Source organism: Triturus cristatus, chromosome 1_2, assembly GCF_964204655.1.
Source record: "Triturus cristatus chromosome 1_2, aTriCri1.1, whole genome shotgun sequence".
Classification (NCBI taxonomy): Eukaryota; Metazoa; Chordata; class Amphibia; order Caudata; family Salamandridae; genus Triturus; species Triturus cristatus.
Genome location: NC_140580.1, coordinates 1,155,946,939 through 1,155,966,538, shown reverse-complemented (window position 1 = coordinate 1,155,966,538; position 19,600 = coordinate 1,155,946,939). Strand labels below are relative to the sequence as shown.

Sequence of the window (19,600 nt, the reverse complement as noted above, 5' to 3'; positions counted from 1 at the left end):
GGCGCCCCACCATAATGTTACTTTCTTCAGAGAATTGTCGCTCAAGTCTTTTCACTGCCTCCTGGTACTCGTTAAGTGGAATGAACACCCCCGGCGGACTCTCATACTCAGGTAAGCTGTCGAAAATCTCCTGACCAGCCTTCCTCAGCAGTCCGAACAGAAGCGCTTTTTTACGTTCCGCATCATATTTCTTGCCATCAATGGAAACTATATAGTTCTCGAAAGCCCGCAACCAGCTCTTCCACTTCATACATGGCTTGCTGGGGTCTTTGAGGAAGAGGGGCGGCACACAGATGTTGTTACTCTGTGCCATAGTAAGAATAGCACTCACTGAATGCCGCAGGGGCACTGGCAACCAGCAGACCGATGCACTTATCTCTCCTGACTCGCGGCAGAGCCAGGTAGCAGAGCAACCAACCCCCGGATGAACAGTGCACTCCACCTGCAGGGGAAATCGATGCTCGGGGCTCCAGCACCTACAGGTGAGACATCAGCAGTAATAGGGCATACCTGGACTCCCACGTGCTCCACACGCGCAGCTCCTGCCCAGACAAACCGGCTGCACGTTCCTCGGGCGGTTGGAAGCTGGCACTGCGATGCAGGCACAACCCGAATCGGGTCGTTGGAATCGTACAGCAGGCAGAATGGAGCTCTCCAGCGGTAGCGCTCCGGAGGGCCGATGAGTAGAGTGGCCAGTACGCTGGAAAGCGCCCCTTCAGGGATGTGCACGTGTGTGACGTAAGATCGCTCGTGGGCCCCTGGACACTTTAGACCCTCGTCGCCATTTGTTGTGGCAGAGAAGAAAGCGAAGTAGTCGGGATTAGCTGGAACACTTTATTTCAGTCCGTAATACAAAGGCCCACAAGCAGCCAGCAATAGCTTCAACGGCTCGCCGCGATCTGCCGGGTGTACACTCCACCCTCTGACATCACATCTACACTCTCCCTTGATTTGAGGATGAAGTCATGTGACATTAGGAAAAAGAAAGAACAGACTATGCCCGACTTCTCTATGGCTCATATATTACATACTGTACATGTACAACAGTATATTATCTCTGTGTAAAAACATATGTTTGCTTCTCCGTGCAAATGTCTTTGTTTGTACACAAGTGTTTCCTTCGGTGTGCATGTGTCTCCGTGTACAAATGAAGGTGTTCTGTGCATGCACTTGTCTCTATGTACATGCAGATTTGCATCTCTGTGCATGTGTCAATGCACGTTTATGTTTGTTTATGCGTGTGCACGTGTCTCGTGCTTGGGTCTCCGTGTGTACTTTTCTCTATGCTTCCACCTCCGTGTGCACATGTGCCTGTGCTTGTCTCCGTGTGCACGCGTCTCGTGCTTGCATCTCCGTGTGTACTTGTCTCTATGCTTACACCTCCGTGTGCACATGTGCCTGTGCTTGTCTCCGTGTGCACGCGTCTCGTGCTTGCGTCTCCGTGTGTACTTGTCTCTGTGCTTGCACCTCCGTGTGCACATGTGCCTGTGCTTGTCTCCGTGTGCATGTGTCTCGTGCTTGCGTTTCCGTGTGTACTTGTCTCTGTGCGTCCTCACGCTCCCTTCTCTTACAGCCTGTGAGTGCCACGGTCAGTCGGAAGAGTGCTTCTTCGACCCTGCCCTCTATCGGAGCACCGGCCACGGTGGGCACTGCCGGAACTGCCGGGCAAACACCGCCGGCCCTCGCTGCGAGCACTGCCAGCAGAACTTCTACCGCCAGGATCCGAGCGAGCCGTGCCAGCCGTGCCACTGCGACCCAGCAGGTATGTTCAGCCCCAACCCTGCTGCTGCTAGGGATGAAACAGTGGGCAACGACCCCACCCTCGCCAGGTTCAGTGCCCTACACTCATCAGGTTAAGTGCCCTACACTCACCAGGTTCAACGCCCTACCCTCGAAAGGTTCAGTTCCCTAACCTTGACAGGTCCCGTGCCCTACCCGACAGGTCCAGTGCCCCACCCTCGACAGGTTCAGTGCCCTACCCTCGACAGGTTCAGTGCCCCACCCTCGACACGTTCAGTGCCCCGCCCTCGACAGTTCCAGTGCCCTCCCTCTACAGGTTCAGTGCCCCGCCCTCGACAGGTCCACTGCTCTACCCTCACCAGGTCCAGTGCCCTACCCTCGACAGGTTCAGTGCCCTGCCCTCTACAGGTTAAGTGCCCTACTCTCGACAGGTTCAGTGCCCCACCCTCGACAGGTTCAGTGCCCCACCCTCGACAGGTCCAGTGCCCTACCCTCGACAGGTTCAGTGCCCTGCCCTCACAGGTTAAGTGCCCTACTTTTGACAGGTTCAGTGCCCTCCCCTCGACAGGTCCAGTGCCCTCCCCTCGACAGGTCCAGTGCCCTCCCCTCAACAGGTCTAGTGCCCTACCTCGACAGGTCCAGTGCCCTCCCCTCAACAGGTCCAGTGCCCTCCCTTCGACAGGTCCAGTGCCCTCCCCTCAACAGGTCCAGTGCCCTACCTCGACAGGTCCAGTGCCCGACCCTCAACAGGTCCAGTGCCCGACCCTCTACAAGTCCAGTGCCTGACCCTCTACAGGTCCAGTGCCCTGCCCCCGACAGGTTCAGTGCCCCTCCCTTGGCAGGTCCAGTGCTCTAACCTTGACAGGCTAAGTGCCCTAACCTCGACAGGTCCAATGCCCTACCCTGGACAGGTCCAATGCCCTACCCTGGACAGGTTCATAGCCCACCCTCTCCAGGTTCAGTGCCCAGCGCTCGCCAGGTTCAATGTCCTACCATCGCCAGGTCCAGTGCCCCGACTTCGATAGGTTCAGTTCCCTACCCTCGGCAGGTTAAGTGCCCTTTTTTTTTTTTTGAGAGTTTTATATAGCGCAAACTAGACCTGAATCGGGTATCAGAGCGATTTACATAGCACCAGTTACGTTACATGAGGACACACATTCATTTTGGTTAGACACGGGGAGATTAAGTGATTTGCCCAGAATCACAGGATGTTCAGCGTCATTGCCGAGATTCAAACCCAGTTCCCCAGATTCGAGGTCGACCGCCCTAGCCATTAGGCCAACTCCTCTCCCCTACCCTTTCGCCCTACCCCTCAACAGGTTCAGTGCCCTCTCCTTGACAGGTCCGGTGCCCTATCCTTGACAGGTTCAGTGCCCTACCCTCAACAGGTTCAGTGCCCTACCCTCACCAGGTTCAGTGCCCTACCCTCACCAGGTTCAGTGTCCTGCCCTCGACAGGTCCAAGGCCTTATCCTCGACAGGTTCAGTGCCCCACCCTCCATAGATTCTGTGCCCTTCACTCACCAGGTTCAGTGCCCTCCCCTCGACGGGTTCAGTGCCCTCCACTCACCAGGTCCAGTGCCCTCCCCTCAACAGGTTCAGTGCCCTGCCCTCGACAGGTCCAGTGTCCTACCCTCGCCAGGTTCAGTGCCCTGCCCTCGACAGGTTCAGTGCCCTACCCTCACCAGGTTCAGTGCCCCGCCCTCGACAGGCTCAGTGACCTCCACTCACCAGGTTCAATGCCCTAACCTTGCCAGGTTCAGTTCCCCCACACTCACTAGGCTCCGTGTCCTACACTCACCAGGATCAGTGCTCCACCCTCGACAGGTTCAGTACTCCACCCTCAACAGTTTCAGTGCTCCACCCTCGACAGGTTCAGTTCCCTACCCTCGACAGGTTACATTCCCTACCCTCAACAGGTTCAGTTCCCTACCCTCGACAGGTTCAGTGCCCTACCCTCGACAGGTTCAGTTCCCCCACACTCACTAGGCTCCATGCCCTACACTCACCAGGATCAGTGCCCTACCCTCGACAGGTTCAGTTCACTACCCTCGACAGGTTCAGTGCTCCACCCTCGACAGGTTCAGTGCCCTACCCTCGACAGGTTCAGTTCACTACCCTCGATAGGTTCAGTGCTCCACCCTCGACAGGTTCAGTTCCCTACCCACCACAGGTTCAGTGCTCCACCCTCGACAGGTTCAGTTCACTACCCTCGACAGGTTCAGTGCTCCACCCTCGACAGGTTCAGTGCCCTACCCTCGACAGGTTCATTGCCACGCCATCGACAGGTTCAGTGCCCTACACTTACCAGGTTCAGTGTTCAGTGCCCTCCACTCACCAGGTTCAGTGCCCTACACTTGCCAGGTTCAGTTCCCCCACACTCACTAGGCTCCGTGTCCTACACTCACCAGGATCAGTGCTCCACCCTCGACAGGTTCAGTGCTCCACCCTCAACAGTTTCAGTGCTCCACCCTCGACAGGTTCAGTTCCCTACCCTCGACAGGTTCAGTGCCCTACCCTCGACAGGTTCAGTTCCCCCACACTCACTAGGCTCCATGCCCTACACTCACCAGGATCAGTGCCCTACCCTCGACAGGTTCAGTTCACTACCCTCGACAGGTTCAGTGCTCCACCCTCGACAGGTTCAGTGCCCTACCCTCGACAGCTACAGTTCACTACCCTCGATAGGTTCAGTGCTCCACCCTCGACAGGTTCAGTTCCCTACCCACCACAGGTTCAGTGCTCCACCCTCGACAGGTTCAGTTCACTACCCTCGACAGGTTCAGTGCTCCACCCTCGACAGGTTAAGTGCCCTACCCTCGACAGGTTCAGTTCACTACCCTCGATAGGTTCAGTGCTCCACCCTCGACAGGTTCAGTTCCCTACCCACAACAGGTTCAGTGCTCCACCCTCGACAGGTTCAGTTCATTATCCTCGACAGGTTCAGTGCTCCACCCTCGACAGGTTCAGTTCACTACCCTCGACAGGTTCAGTTCACTACCCTCGACAGGTTCAGTGCTCCATCCTCGACAGGTTCAGTGCTCTACCCTTGACAGGTTCAGTGCTCCACCCTCGACAGGTTCAGTTCACTACCCCCGACAGATTCAGTGCTCCACCCTCGACAGGTTCAGTTCCCTACCCTCAACAGGTTCAGTTCACTACCCTCGACAGGTTCAGTGCCCTCCCCTCGGCAGGTTCAGTGCCCTACCCTCAACAGGTTCAGTGCCCTGCCCTCGACAGGTCCAGTGTCCTACCCTCACCAGGTTCAGTGCCCCGCCCTCTACAGGCTCAGTGCCCTCCACTCACCAGGTTCAATGCCCTAACCTTGCCAGGTTCAGTGCCACGCCATCGACCGGTTCAGTGCCCTACACTTGCCAGGTTCAGTGTTCAGTGCCCTCCACTCACCAGATTCAGTGCCCTACACTTGCCAGGATCAGTTCCCCCACACTCACTAGGCTCTGTGTCCTATACTGACCAGGATCAGTGCCCTACCCTCGACAGGTACAGTGCTCCACCCTCGACAGGTTCAGTTCCCTAACCTCGACAAGTTCAGTTCCCTACCCTCGACAGGTTCAGTTCTCCACCCTCAAAGGGTTCAGTGCCCTCCTCTCGGCAGGTTCAGTGCCCTACACTCGCCAGGTTCAGTGCCCTACCCTCAACAGGTTCAGTGACCTACCCTCAACAGGTGCATTGCCCTACCCTCGACAGGTTCAGTGCCCTACCCTCGACAGGCTCAGTGCCCTACACTCGACAGGTTCAGTGCCCTACCCTCAACAGGTTCAGTGCCCTGCCCTCGACAGGTCCAGTGTCCTACCCTCACCAGGTTCAGTGCCCTACACTTGCCAGGATCAGTTCCCCCACACTCACTAGGCTCTGTGTCCTATACTGACCAGGATCAGTGCCCTACCCTCGACAGGCTCAGTGCCCTACACTCGCCAGGTTCAGTGCCCTACCCTCGACAGGTTCAGCACCCTACCCTTGACAGGTTCAGCGCCCTACCCTTGACAGGTTCAGTGCCCTACCCTTGACAGGTTCAGTGCCCTACCCTCGCCGTTGGGTCAGTAATGCCTCCATCTTCTTCATAGGTTCCTTGAACTTGCAGTGCGACAGAGGCGGGAACTGCCAGTGCAAACCCAGCGTCACTGGAAGGAAGTGCGACCGCTGCCGCCAGGGATACCACTCCTTCAGTGAAGGTGGCTGTAGGTAAGAACCCCCACCATGCCCTGGGCGCCCTCCCCTTCCACTCCTGTGAGGGGGCTGCAGGTAACAACCCTCGCCCTGTCCAGGCCCCTTCCTGTTCCACTGCTATGAGGGGGCTGCAGGTAAGAACCCCCACCCTGCCCCAGACCCCCCATCTTCCACTCCAGTGAGGGGAGGCCAGATAAGAAACCCCACCCTGCCCCAGGCACCCTCCTTTTCTAATCCTGTGAGGGGGTGCCAGGTAAGAACCCCCACCCTGCTCCGCCCCTCCTTCCACTCCTTTAGTGACGGTGGCTGCAGGTAGCAACCCCCACCCTGCCCCAGGCCCCCTCCTCTTTCTAGGGGTGGGCGGAACTTGTGGAATTTGACTCTAAGGAAATCTGCTGAGTTACAAACAAAAACCCATGAGATTCAGCGGAGTTTCACCAATGGGCAAAAATAGGCACGCTGCGCTGTGATTTAGCAACAGGAGCGTGGTCTGATCTGATGAATGAGCACAAACGGCACCACGTGGGGCACCAGAGGGCACAGCTGCTCAAGTTGATTTTGCTGTCACTCTAGTAGATTTTCTACTCGAACGGCAGCCTTCTGACCGTAAACGGTCACAACTGCCAGTGCTGTAAAAATCTCACCAAATGTCCTCTGAACGTCCAAAAATCGCACAAGGGGCTGCCAAATCTCGCTTGCGCTCACCAACATACTGTTTTGCTGCGTGTGTGAGAAGAAATTCCGCCACGCAGCAACTGGCAGAATTAGGCCAGAACTCAGCATTACAAGAGTAATGCGTAGTCGCCAAAATTCCGCCAATTCCACTGGCAGAAAGGAATATTTTGCCCAACCCTATGTTCCACTCCTGTGAGAGGGCTACAGGTAATAAACCCCGCCTCATCTAGGCCCCTTCTTCTTCCACTACTTCTTGCTGCGCTGCCCTACGCCAATGTGAAAGGGCAGAAATGCATCATATTTATGAAATCCAGTGCATTCCTGTCCCTTCCCCTGCACTGGAGCACAATGTGCTGCCTCCCGCCAACGCAGGCACCCGTGCGCCATGATGCAAGGGTGAGCGCATTGCATGCAGGATTGTGTTTGTGCAGGAAGGGACACCTCGCTGCACAAAAACGATCCGGAGAGTCTTTTTCCTCTTCCTGTGTGTGTCGCAGAATGCAACACATGTGGAAAGAGGAAGAAAGGAAAGCATTTCTCCTCTTTACATTTGCTTTGGGGGGGTGCATAAGGATTTGGTGTTACCCCAGGTTTACGTGATTAAGCAAATCTGAGGAGCGTCAAAATCCATGGGTGCTGCGTGGGGAAACCCACCACAACGCCCATGGAACGCCTCCTGAGAGCAGAGTGAGGCAACGCAGCAACTTGCGCTGCTTTGTCTTACTCCGTACCCGAGGCCATTCAAAGCCACGCAGGGTGGCACTGCGCCGCCTCATAGATATGATTGAGAGGCCTGCGCCACCGGAGCGTCAGAACAAGAGACTCTCGGGCGGCTCAGCCGCTCCTAGATATGCCCCTTAAACTGTTGGTCCAAGTTTACCTTTGTGAATCAGGAGCTTAGTCCACACATGATTGGCCGGACACATCTGATGACTTAGATTTACCGTCCCTCCCAACTCATGCCTGTCCAGGGTCGGACTGGGACAGAAAATAGGCCTGGGCACAAAAACAAATGCGCCCCATTCGTGAGTTAGTTTAAAAAGTATCCCATGTTTGCAATTTGGGATGTTTTGCAAGGTTTCGAAGACAGCATAGAATGGACCTTGCTGCAGGCAATGTTTGTTTTGATACACAGGTCAGTGTGTGGGTTGGTTTTTAGCTGTTTGTGGGCATGTTTTATGGTCAGCAGGCCAGTTTATATGGTTGACCAGCCCATCGGGCACTGCCTGACTGCCTTATAGGCCAGTCTGCCCCTCTGCCTATTTATATGATGAACGGTGACAGGATGGGGTTTCTCTCTGTACAGCGCTCTGATACCCTTGGCTCTTGTTCGCGCTTTATAAAACTCTCTAAATAGATAAATAAATAAACAGTATGATTGCTTTCATATTACAGCAAATGTGTGAATCAATGCATAACAAATGCATGAAGAAATCCCTTTGGAACAGCTAATAAAAGGCACATTTTTAATATGATGTCTTAGAACAGCATGAACACAGCAATCTGCATATCTGTCTGAATGTTGCACAACTTTCTTGTAAAACTAATAAGATTTGGTTTTGAAAAAAAAGACATTCCCTGCACAATGGATCTAGGCCAAGTATTTTGTGAGCCTCCCTTCAACAAAATAGCCTAAAAAGGCATTTTGGCTTCTCTGAGTTCACCTATCTGTGGATATCCTGGCTGTAAACTGCTTTACCCCAGTCCATCTGAAGGATTTCAATAGGAATGAGTCACTCGCAATGTGTTCATCCTCTGGAGCCCAGCGGGTCCACCCTCAGAGGCTTGGTCCTCTGGCTGGGAGCTAGCAGGTGCACGGCATGTCTGTCTGCAGTGCTTAATTTGAGCCGGTGGTTTCCGGTGCTCCACACTGACACTTAATTGTCAACATCAGCACATATGGCAGTTTGCCACATGGTGGCGATGTCTGTCTAATCTAGTGATGAGCACAACAACAGATGTTTATTAATAATTATACATAAATAATGACTAATACCTACCGCCCAAGTTATTCTCACAGCTTTGGGGGCCTGATATTGTCTAACTTGTCACACTTTTAGAAGTGTGATAATTAATAGTGTTGTTTAGGCACCGCTGGCAGGGGCAATTAGTGGTGCCTGCTTTAGTGGCCTGCTGATAAGGGCCCGGCACTTCTGTTTTTTAATAATCAAGCACTGTCTGTCCTTGTATGGACGATCAATCCGACCATGCAGCGTCCCTCGCGTGCACACTCCACTCTTCATTATTGGAGAAGTATGGCTTCCTAATTGATTGATCATATGAAAGAAGGTACCCTCACAGGTGATTAGTCACGCTCTACAAATTCACATAACATATCAATGTTAATCCCATGCAGTCTGCTGAAATTGGCCATCCCTGCGCCCTCTGCGTAGCAGGTGAAGTTTCATGAGCTTGTTTACCTGCAATTACCTGTATTCAGGGCTCAATCCCTAAAAAAAGATGTGGGGGGACTCACCAAGTTAGGCAGAATGGGTGTGACATCACAGGAAGTGACATCATGGCGGGTGACATCTCATGTGGCATCACAGGAAGTGGCATCACAACCCATGAACTCACAAGAAGTGACATCAGATCTTAAGATCTCATATATGTTTAGCAGGTCTATCATTTGAGGGCATTGGCAGTAAATCTGTTCTAATGGATTGGTTGCAATGTCTGCATTTTAAAATATCTTATGGGGTCAAGGCACATGCTGCAGAGAGCGTGGTGTGCTAGCTAAGTCTCAGGAAATACAAATAATTGAAAGATATCTCTGTAGAATAACATATGTGCTGGCGAGATCTGTGCTTTGCCCTGTCCTAGTTTTGAATCAAAGTAGCATAGAGGGTTAATATGCCTCCCGCAAAGCACATCATGTAACGCGCAGATGACAGATTTGTATTTTATGTAAATGGATAAGTGGGTGACTGCTTTTAAGACCGAGTTCCTTTTGTTACCTGCAGTTCATAAATGGTAAACCTTCTAATGTAGCACAGTGAAGTATGAAGGACCTTGTAACCCTCACTGTCTTATGTAACACTTCCTTTATATTGATTTACACACAATGTCAATGTATAATCTGTACGTGTGAAGTAAAGCGCTCTGACACCCGGCATTGGGAGGAGTACTGCTAAAGCGCTATAAAAGACATAAAACGAAATAGTGGTATTTAAATTGTTATTTGTGTAAATACTGGGGCGAACAATACATCTGACATTCTTACAGAGCATGAATCTCTTATATACAGGGACTGAACAAAGTCAAAAGCATTTCTCACTTAAGTACCCGTGAAGGGGTAAGATGTGAGCCATTGCATCTAGGTGTGAGACTCCCGATAGCTCTCAGCCTGCTTACTCCAACAGAAAGAGCGCTGATGGCCCCTTAAATCCTGCTTTTGTTATGGGTGAAGCTGGAATCTGATGAGTCCCTTGCCTACCCGTATGTTGCTGCTGAAAGTGTCAGAAAATTACATGTGAATTCCAGGAGAAGTAGGAAAGGAATGTGGCACTCTGCTGAGAGTGGCCAGGTTTGCAGCAGGGTAGACTGTCTACCCTCTGAAAACAGTGGGTAGGCGGCGTCTACCAGCGTCTACCTCGACTCAAGCTCTGCTTGTTTTTACCTGAGAGGACATATTTGCTTATTTTTACGTGTGTGTATGTGTGTTTTTACCAGTGCTCACCAGTAGGAGCCTGTGATCACCTGTCTTATCCTGTAATTCTTCGCCCCTCATGCAGACCCTGTAGCTGCCACCCTGCAGGCACTGTGGGTGAATGCCATCCGGAGTGTGGACGGTGCCCCTGCAAATCCAATGTGGAAGGCTTCACCTGTGACAGGTGAGCGGTGAGCTTGTCAGGGTCCTCGCCACCTCTTCTTTCCCTGCTGTCTCTCAGACATAAACCTTCCTCATGTTTCCACTGCTTATCTTCCTCTCCACCTTTCCTTGTCATTCTGTCACTCTCTATCTCAAAGATTTTCTCCCGTCTTTCCTTCCTTTTATTATTCTGTATTTCATTTTTGCCCTCCTTTCTTCATCCTCCCTTAATTTCTTAATCTCTTTTTTCTTTCCTTCTGTCCATTTGTACTTCCCATCCATTTTTCCTTCCTTCTGTCTTCCCTTTTTCTGCTTTTCTTTTCTCCTTTCTTCCATCTTTCTTTCCATCATTCCTTCTTTTCTTTCCTTCCTTCATCTTTCCTTTTTTTGTCTGTGTCCTTCCTCCTTTCCATCTGTCCACCATTCATTCCCTCTTTAATTTATTCTTTCCCCCTTTTCTCTTTTCTTTTTACCTTATATCTTTCTTTCTTTCCTTCCTTCCATCCTTTTTATTCCTTTCTTTTTTCCTTCTTCCATCTTTTCTTCATTCTGGTCTTCTCCTTTCTGGACATCTGTTCTTCATTCCTCTCTACCTTTACTTTGTTCACTCTTTCTTCCTTCTCTCCTTTTTCCTCCTCCTTCCACATTTCCTTTAACTCTTTCCTCCATACACATTTCTTTCCTTCTTCCTTCCCTCCATCCTTCCTTCCTGCCACCCACCCACCCCACATGAGGAGATCTTACTCGAAAGCTGCCTCCCCTCCGTGGCCTTCTTCTATTTCTGAGGCTTAAGGTCTGTTCCTGATGACAGAGGGTGAGCAGTCATCTACATGAAGTCAAATTAGGTCTACTGGCTGAGGGCGGGGGCTGCTCCCTCTGACACACTTCACAAACTAATGAACATTCTCCTTTGAAAAACTCAGAAAAAATCCTCAATTCGAAGCAAATGATGTTAGAATTTGGAAACAAATTGTATATCGGTCTGTTAGTTGTTACCCTCAGTCTGAGGTTAATATGGGGTTACGTACTGGTAAACTTCATTACTCCAAGTCCTGGCCTTCCTGGTCCCAGTTCTGAAATTTGAGGATCCTTGAACAACAACAGCACTCACCTATCCATGTCACAACATTTTTCTGTAGTGGGAGAAACTAGTGGCCCGGTCCAACCCCTTCCTGTAAAAGGCGGCGCATCCCTACCTTCTTCCTGTTGAATTTAGGTCAAAATATTTAAACCATTTGGAAGTGTGGCTGCCTCCAACGTCAGATCTATGGGCTGGAGGGCGGAAAAGTAGCACCCTCACAAGGACGCGCCGTCTTCCTCATCCCAGGCCTGAAATATAAGGATGTTTTCAGCAAGCCTTCTATAGGGGCAGATCACATCCAGAAAGAGAGATTATAGGACCAAAAATGACGGTTGCCCCCAGTGAAATATTCAATGAAATGACCCATCATTAATGGCTGCTGCTAATTCTTGAGTTCCAAAGTTTGAATGACCACACCAGCTTGATCTTTGATGAGATATAAACATATGGAGCTGCAAAACAAGCATCTTTGACTCAGGCACCTGGAAGCGGCCATGACTCCGGCTCATGTCCCCTGTCCGCGCCAGAATGGGCCAGACGTGCAGACCCATGTGCTTCCTTAGCCACCTGCTCAAGGCTGAAAAGTCACAAATAAAAAATCAACTTTGCAAAAAGAAGCTGAGTGACCCAAGAGGATGGACAACACGCGGTCTCTGGATACCATTCTTCTTCCGAAAGAGGAGGCGGAAGAAAACTGGAAGAACCAAGACCTGGTCTACATGGAAATCAGAAAGGACCCTCGAGAAGAAAAGGGATTTGGTCCAAGACCACCATGTGGGGAAAAAAAAGAAGAAAGGCAGGGGAAGAAAGGAGGGCTCCCAGCTCTCCAGCTCCTCTGGCCAAAGAGCTAACCAGGGGAAAAGCACTTTAGCCAACATGTTGTTTAAAACTCCATGGTCACACAAAGGGGATTGTGTAATTCCTCTAATACCACCCTAATATTCCATCATGGACGGGATGATGGTTAGCAGGGCATCTTAGAACAAAGTTCCTTAATACTCTGGAGTCTACGGCAGACACTGGAAGGACGTCAGAACCTCGCAGTACCTGGATAACCATTCACTAGCAATGCAAAGTCAAGACAACCAGACCTAATTTAAACCCAACCTGTAAAGAAATCTAGAATTTTAGAAGAAAACACGTAAATGGCTGAAGACTATTTCAAACCCACAAGTTTTCAAACCCACCAGAAAATTCTTCCAAATGACATTCATACCCTAGCAGTAGCCGGATGCCAAGATAATAAGAGTTGTGACTACTTTAATGGAACATCCCTGAGATTCTAGTCTCAATCTTTCAATTTCATACCCCAAACATATCCTCAGCAGAGGTGACACCAGAAGCTGAGGACATCAAATGAATGAATGAATGAATGAATGAGTGAGTGAATTAATGAATGAAAAGAAATTTATAGAGCGCAACTGCTGCTTCATGAGTAGCTTCCTGGTAAAGGTAGATTCTAAGGATAGCGTAACAAGGTCTTCAGTTTGGAATTGAACAAACTTCCACTGGGAATAGTGCAAAAATACAATGGTGAATCATTCCAGATGGCGGGGGCAAGAAAAGAAAACGATCTACCACCAGATTTAGCTTTTCGCACTTTAGAAGTATTGAATAAAATTTGATTTGCTGAGTGAAATGCTCTAGAGAAGAGATCTTTTTTTAACCCGTTCTGGATGTACAACGGCCGTTCAGAAAAAAAGCTCTGTGCGTGATCAGAGGAGTTTTAAATGTAATTCGCGGCTTGATTGGCAGCCAGTGGAGTGATTTTAAGCCTGATCCGATAGATTGCCATTTTTAAATATTTAGTACTAGCCGTGCCACAGCCGAGTACGAAGGTCTTGAGAGGCCCCCAGATAAAGAACATTAGCATAGTTATGTTATGTTAACTACAATTTATATAGCGCATAATCCTGCTGTAGATCTGTCATTGTATGTTATTTTTGTACTTAAATATGTTTCTTAAATGTCATAATCTTGATATGTACTTGTCTTCTGCTTTTATCATTGTAAACTTCTATGTGGCCCTCTTTTGAGAGCCAAAACATAATAAATAAAATTGAATTGAATAGCGCATAATCACCTGCAGGTTTCTTTGCGCTTGTTGAGAAGAAGACCCAGGAGCCATTTGACAATTTCGAAAGCACCTAAGCGGAGGAGTTAGACAATGTCCAGTGCCTCCTTAAACAGATGTGTCTTGAGGTGTTTCCTAAAAGGAAGAAGGGTGGGTTCCTTGCAGAGATTCTCGGGCAGTTGGTTCCAAAGTTGGGGAATTGAAACAGAAAAAGCTCTGCCACCTTTAGATGCAGTATTGACCTGTGGGAAGGCCAAGAAGCCTGCCTCGGACGATCAAAGTGTGCATCCCGGCACATAGTTCACCAGGGGCTCCTTGATATAAGCTGGGGCCTGGCCGTAGATGGCTTTATGGGCAATACAGAGGCCCTTAAACTTTGCTCTCTGTTTGACTGGGAGCCAGTGCAACTTGTGTAGCAGAGGGGTAGCCTGAGCCCTTCTAGGGAGCCTAAAGATCAGCCTAGCTGCATCATTCATGGTCACCTGCATCTTGCGGATTAGTATCTCAGGGAGACCAATATATAAGGTATTGCCATAGTCCAGCCTAGACATAATCGTGGCCGACACGATCATCTGTAGAGTGGTGGGTGAGAGAAGAGGGGCAAGTTTCCGCAACTGTCTCATTAAGCCCAGACCAGTGCCGACCACAGTAGCGACTTGATTGGTCATGGAGAGATTGGCATCAATCTTGATGCCCAGGCTTTTTACGACAGGAACTGGCATAGGTGCGGTGCCGAGCTCTTGTGGCCAGAAGAGGTCGTTCCAAGGGTTGCCTTTGGAGGAGATTACAATAACCCCCGTTTTGCCCGGATTGACTTTTAACGAGTTGGCTGTCATCCAGCTCACAGTGTGTCTAAGAATGTTTTGCACACGAGTGTGGGCATGCGGGGAGTTATTGTCCAATCTGGATGTGAGCAAGGCAGGTATAATCCCTTTCTGGGAGGCTAGAGGCAGATATTTTAAAATCTTAGAGAAGAGGTGATGCAGCTACAGGGCAGACCTAATAGGGCTGAGCTGACATCTGCAGTAGGCAAGAAGACCAAATTTGATGGAAGGGTGTTAGACCTGGCACCCTTGGCGTGGGTCACCCTTCCATTTTTGTCTGTGCCTCAATGTGTTTTTGTGTTGGTGTTAGCTGCTCAGGGCACTGTGCCACTGCCAACCAGTGCCACAGTGCAAGTGCTCCCTATGGTAAAATGTATTATGTGAATTGACTTCCACGTTTGGTTTATTTGGTTTACTATCAGTCCCTAGTAGAGTGCACCAGGGGTGCCAAGGGCTTGTATATCCAAATGCTGCTAGTGGGCTTGCAGCACTGGTTGTGCCACCCACAGAAGCAGCGGGGTAAAATGTGTCTAGGGTCTGCCACTGCAGAACCTGCGCACGGTCGGGTACCGTCGCGCTGACTGAGCAAGTGTCCCCACTTACCAGTCTCTAAACCTTCCCTTAACTACATGTTAGTCACCCCTCTGGTAGGCCCAAGCGCAGGGTGCATTGTAGGTCTAAGGTAGGACATGCCCTGATGTGTGTGGCATGTCTTAATAGTGAATTACAGCCATTTTCGTTTTTCACTATTGAAGGCTACCTGCTCTCCATAGGCCAGAATGGGCTGCTGGGATCGCTACACGCTGTGACCCCAGTGGACTCAGAGAGCATGGTAGAAAGTCATGTTTAGTATGCCTGAACTCGGGATAATAAAATACATCTTTTAGTAAGGGTTATTTTAATATCCTGGGTTTGCAAATGCTACTTTTAGAAAGTTAGCCTTTGCGTGCCTAACCATCTCAGTCCGCCTCTGCTGTGTGTGTGTGTTCTGCCTAGCAACCGTACAGGAGCAGGGCTGGGGGATTCCAGGAGACAGGTTGGCTGCCAGGTGGTGGGTAGAGAGATTACACCAGGATGGGTGGGAGGAGTGCACCCTGACTCTTGAATAGACCTGTGCTCTGCCACCACAAAGCCGGCGCCGCCCCTGTGGAGCGGCTGATGTCTCTGCCCTGCTGCTGAAAGGAACAAGCCGAGTCACCCCAACAGAGTGCTCCAAAACTGGACTGAGCCAGGCCCAGGCCCCCTGGCGCTAAAGAACAAAAGAATCCCTGTATAAAAGTAGGAGCCTGGCTCCTAAGAAATCAGATCCAGATTGAACCACGAAGGAACTCTGCCCGACTAGAAGGACCTGGAAGAAGCTGAAGGAGGAGTAACTTTCCCTGACCTGAGGGACTGGCCTGCAGTAGGTGCCTTGCTGAAGAAGGAGAGGAAAAAGACTGAAAGAGACTTTTGCACTTTGTTCTTCAACTATCTCCAAGGGCTTGGAAGAAGAGCTTGCCCCCTGAACTGAACCCCAGGACCAGTGGGTTCACCGTGTCTCCGCTCGTCTGAGAACTCGAGCCGTGTGCTTTCTCCCGCCGGAGTGCCCTGCGCACCTTCGCATCCCTCCTAGGGCCGTGACACCCAGAAGCCTGGCCGCCTCCACTCGCCGAGAGCCCCGCTCTACCTGAGTCGCTCTGGACCCATCGAGTCTGGCCGTCCCGCTTCCCTGTCACCTGCCTGCTACTGGAGCACGCTTGGTGCCCTTTCGCCCTCCCGCCGGATTTCTAGTGGGGAAGTGAAATCCAGCCTCGGACGGCCGCCCGTACGTCGTAACGTATCCGGCCGCCCCGCTTCACCTCCCAGCCTGAGTCTGACCGTGCCGCCCTCCGCAGTGACCTCCCGCACAGTCCGTGTCGGAGGCCCGGGGCCGCACCTGTCTACCGAGAGCCGCCCGCTGAATTCTTGATCCGGAAGACCCACGAGGTGCAGAACTTGCATCTCTCCTGAAGACTCGTCCAAGCACCTCGCACGTTCCCAGGTACAGTGAACTCTCTATCGGACTCGGGGTCCGCAACGTTCTGATTTCCCCGTATCACTGTACCCTGGGTGCCCTGCGCATCACCGTGACTGGACCGACTCAACCGAGCCCTGTGAAGCGCTCGTGATCGAATAAGTTACCAAAGACAAGAACAGTGCCTAATTATCATCTTGTGGCTTCCATTTCGTAACCGTTATTGATGGTCTTGTACATGCCTGCGTAACAAAGAACCTTTTATATAAAGCATCCGTATTTTTGATACAACTTACGCCTGGTGTCCATTTGTGGGGGATCATTGTGATTTACTGTGTGTTATCATAAATGCTTAACTGACTAGCACCCTGAAGTTTAGCCCTGACTGCTCGCGCCACACTACCTATAGGGTGAGCAGGGGTTGTTCTGAAGGGGTAATTCCCTCGCCCTGAATAGAAGAAGGGACCGCTGCTTGTCACAAGTACCTACCTGTGCCAACCAGAGGTTCCCCATTCTAACATTGGTGGCAGCGGTGGGATTTCGAATTTGCATTTATGATTTACATACAGTGAATTATTGATCACCACGTAGAGCAGACCTATAACGCAGCCACAGATTGAGTGACAGTTGTTGCTAAAGAAAAAAAATCTCCACCTTAAGGAACCATGCCTAGCTCAGTCAACGGAGGCGGAGCGCCCTCTGTATTCTCTGGAGTAGATGACATCGATTGGGAGCCCGAGGCACTGAGGAAGTGCACAAATGATGTCCTGAAGGGATATCTCTCCAAGTACAGAATCAAGCAAAGTGGACTAAGCAACAAGGATCAGTACGTGACAGCACTGAGAGCCTGGCACGAATCAAAGTTCCCAGAGAATGCCCGGGAGGTGATACCCCCCGAAGGTGTGTTTGAGCCTAGCAGAGGCCTGTCGCCAGAGGAGTTGGCCGACAGGAGTGCCGCCCGAGCACACGAGGTGGAGATGGCAAAACTGCAAATGGAGAGAGAAAGGCAGAAACTGGCCATGGAGCATGAGGTAAAAATGAGGGATTTGGATCTCAAGGCCAGGAGTTTAGACAACTCACCCTCTGGTGGCAGCAATTCAACAGAGTCAAGGGTGCACATTCCTAAAGATGTAGTCAAAGAATATTATAAGCAGGATGATATTGGGCAGTGGTTTAGGGCCTATGAAGTAGCCATGTCCTCCCACCGGGTCCCTGAGAAGGATTGGGGAGCGGGGTTGTGGGGAAGGATCCTGAGTGAGGGGCGGGACACACTGCTAGACCTCCCCTCTGATGTCCACACATCCTATCCACACATGAAGGAGGCTCTTATGACAAGGTATGGGTTGACTCCTGAATTGTACAGACAGAGATTTAGGGATTGCACCAAGAAACCTGGTACCACTTATGTAGAATATGTGACCTTTTTTTGCAGAGCGCTGGATGGTTGGGTGAAGGGTAGCAAGGTGGATGATTACCAAGGGCTGTTTGATTTAATCGCATGGGAGCACTTGTCGGATAATTGTTTTCCTGAGCTACGCCAACACCTGATCGATAGCAAGCTGTCCAACCCGAGGAAGCTTGCTGAGGAGGCGGACCGCTGGATCAGCACCAGGGTCCCGTGGGAGGCCCCGCCAAAGGTGTTCAGGGTCCCCAGCAGAAGAGTGGGGGGGACAAGGGTAAACAGAGGGAGTTCTACAGAGGGCCCCAAAGTAATTCCCAAGGGAACCAAGGGAAAGGTTCTCAGCCACCCCCACCCCCGAAGCAGACCGGGGCCCCGACAGGTAACCCTGTTCAAAGAGGGCCCCTCAGATGTTACAAGTGTAACAACCTGGGGCACATTTCCGTGGATCCCAAGTGCCCCCTGTATGGTAAACCAGCACCCTCTGGTGCTCCACCCCCCAAGCAGGTGAATAGCGTAGCCTTGGGGAGGGAGATAGATGTCCAAGGGGCGGGGGATCCCGTACAGATGACCCTAGTCTCATTAGGAGACAGTGAGATGGTCGCAGAGGCCCAGCTGCCCCCCAATACTCAAAAGTATGGGCAGTGGGTGACCATAAATGGCAAGAGGGTGGGGGCTCTTAGAGATACAGGAGCCAGTGTGACTGCTGTCAAGCAACACCTGGTGTCTCAAGAGCAGGTTGTCCCGCACGCATTCTGCCGTGTTGTCAACGCCGACAACACAGAGAGTCAGTGTCCAATGGCTCAGGTTCCCTTTGAGTGGGGGGGGGTCTCTGGTACTCTGCAAGTGGCTGTGAGAGAGGCCATGCCTGTTGATTGTCTCCTAGGTAACGATTTGGAGAGCTCCCCTTGGGAAAAGGTGGAGAAGACAACTCACCTGCGGATGGTGGGCTTGCCTGATTGGGCGTGCGTGACCACCCGGTCGATGGCAGCCAGTAGGGGTGTTGAAGGAACCCTGGAGCCTGAGGGAGAGGCCCAGGAACCGGCCTTAGAGAGAGGGCGAGGGAGGCACGGGAATCCGGCTCCTGAAGTTCCCACGGCCCAGGAGGAAGCAGACCTTGAGGGGGATGCCCTGGAGCCTACCGGGGAACAGATAGCCGAACTGGGGGACCTGCCTGAGCTGACCCATTGGCAGCAAGAAGGAGGCCCCACCAGGGAGGAATTCTGCAGGGAGCAGAAAGAGTGCCCCTCTCTAGAGGGTATGCGGCGGCAGGCTGCAGCCCAGGCCAATGGTGATCAGTCCGGAACTCACTTGATCTACTGGGAGAACGACCTCCTATACTCCGAGCCTAAGGTTGCTGAACCTGGGTCAGCCCGTGCGCTGGTGGTACCCCAGAAGTTCAGAGCCTTCCTACTGGGGCTGGCTCACGACGTACCGTTAGCAGGACATTTGGGGCAGGACAAGACCTTTGAAAGGCTTGTCACCCACTTTTATTGGCCCCAAATGCGCAGGAGTTCTGACACTCACTGCCGGACATGCCAGACTTGCCAGGCCAGTGGCAAGAGTGGAAGGAAGCTGAGAGCTCCACTCCAACCTTTCCCTGTGGTCAGTACCCCATTCCAGCGGGTGGGGATTGACATTGTGGGGCCACTGGACCCCAAGACAGCCATGGGCAACAGGTTTATCCTGGTCTTGGTGGACCATGCCACCCGGTACCCTGAAGCCATCCCTCTGAGGACAGTGACGGCCCCCGTGGTGGGACGGGCACTGATGGGAATTTTCTCACGAGTAGGATTCCCTCTAGAGGTGGTGTCTG

The 19,600-nt window shown here is 51.4% G+C and overlaps 1 protein-coding gene across 2 annotated transcripts in view; it reads left to right on the top strand.

Annotated features, from left to right (window-relative positions):
- LAMC3 (laminin subunit gamma 3) overlaps window positions 1-19,600 on the top strand; it is a 770,318-nt gene that overhangs the window by 312,471 nt on the left and 438,247 nt on the right. For both annotated transcript variants that reach the window (XM_085613958.1, XM_085613956.1), the window contains exons 5-7: window positions 1,574-1,762; window positions 5,825-5,942; window positions 10,337-10,435. In XM_085613958.1, coding sequence (XP_085470084.1) covers window positions 1,574-1,762; window positions 5,825-5,942; window positions 10,337-10,435 — 406 coding nt within the window. The remainder of the gene's footprint in view (window positions 1-1,573; window positions 1,763-5,824; window positions 5,943-10,336; window positions 10,436-19,600) is intronic.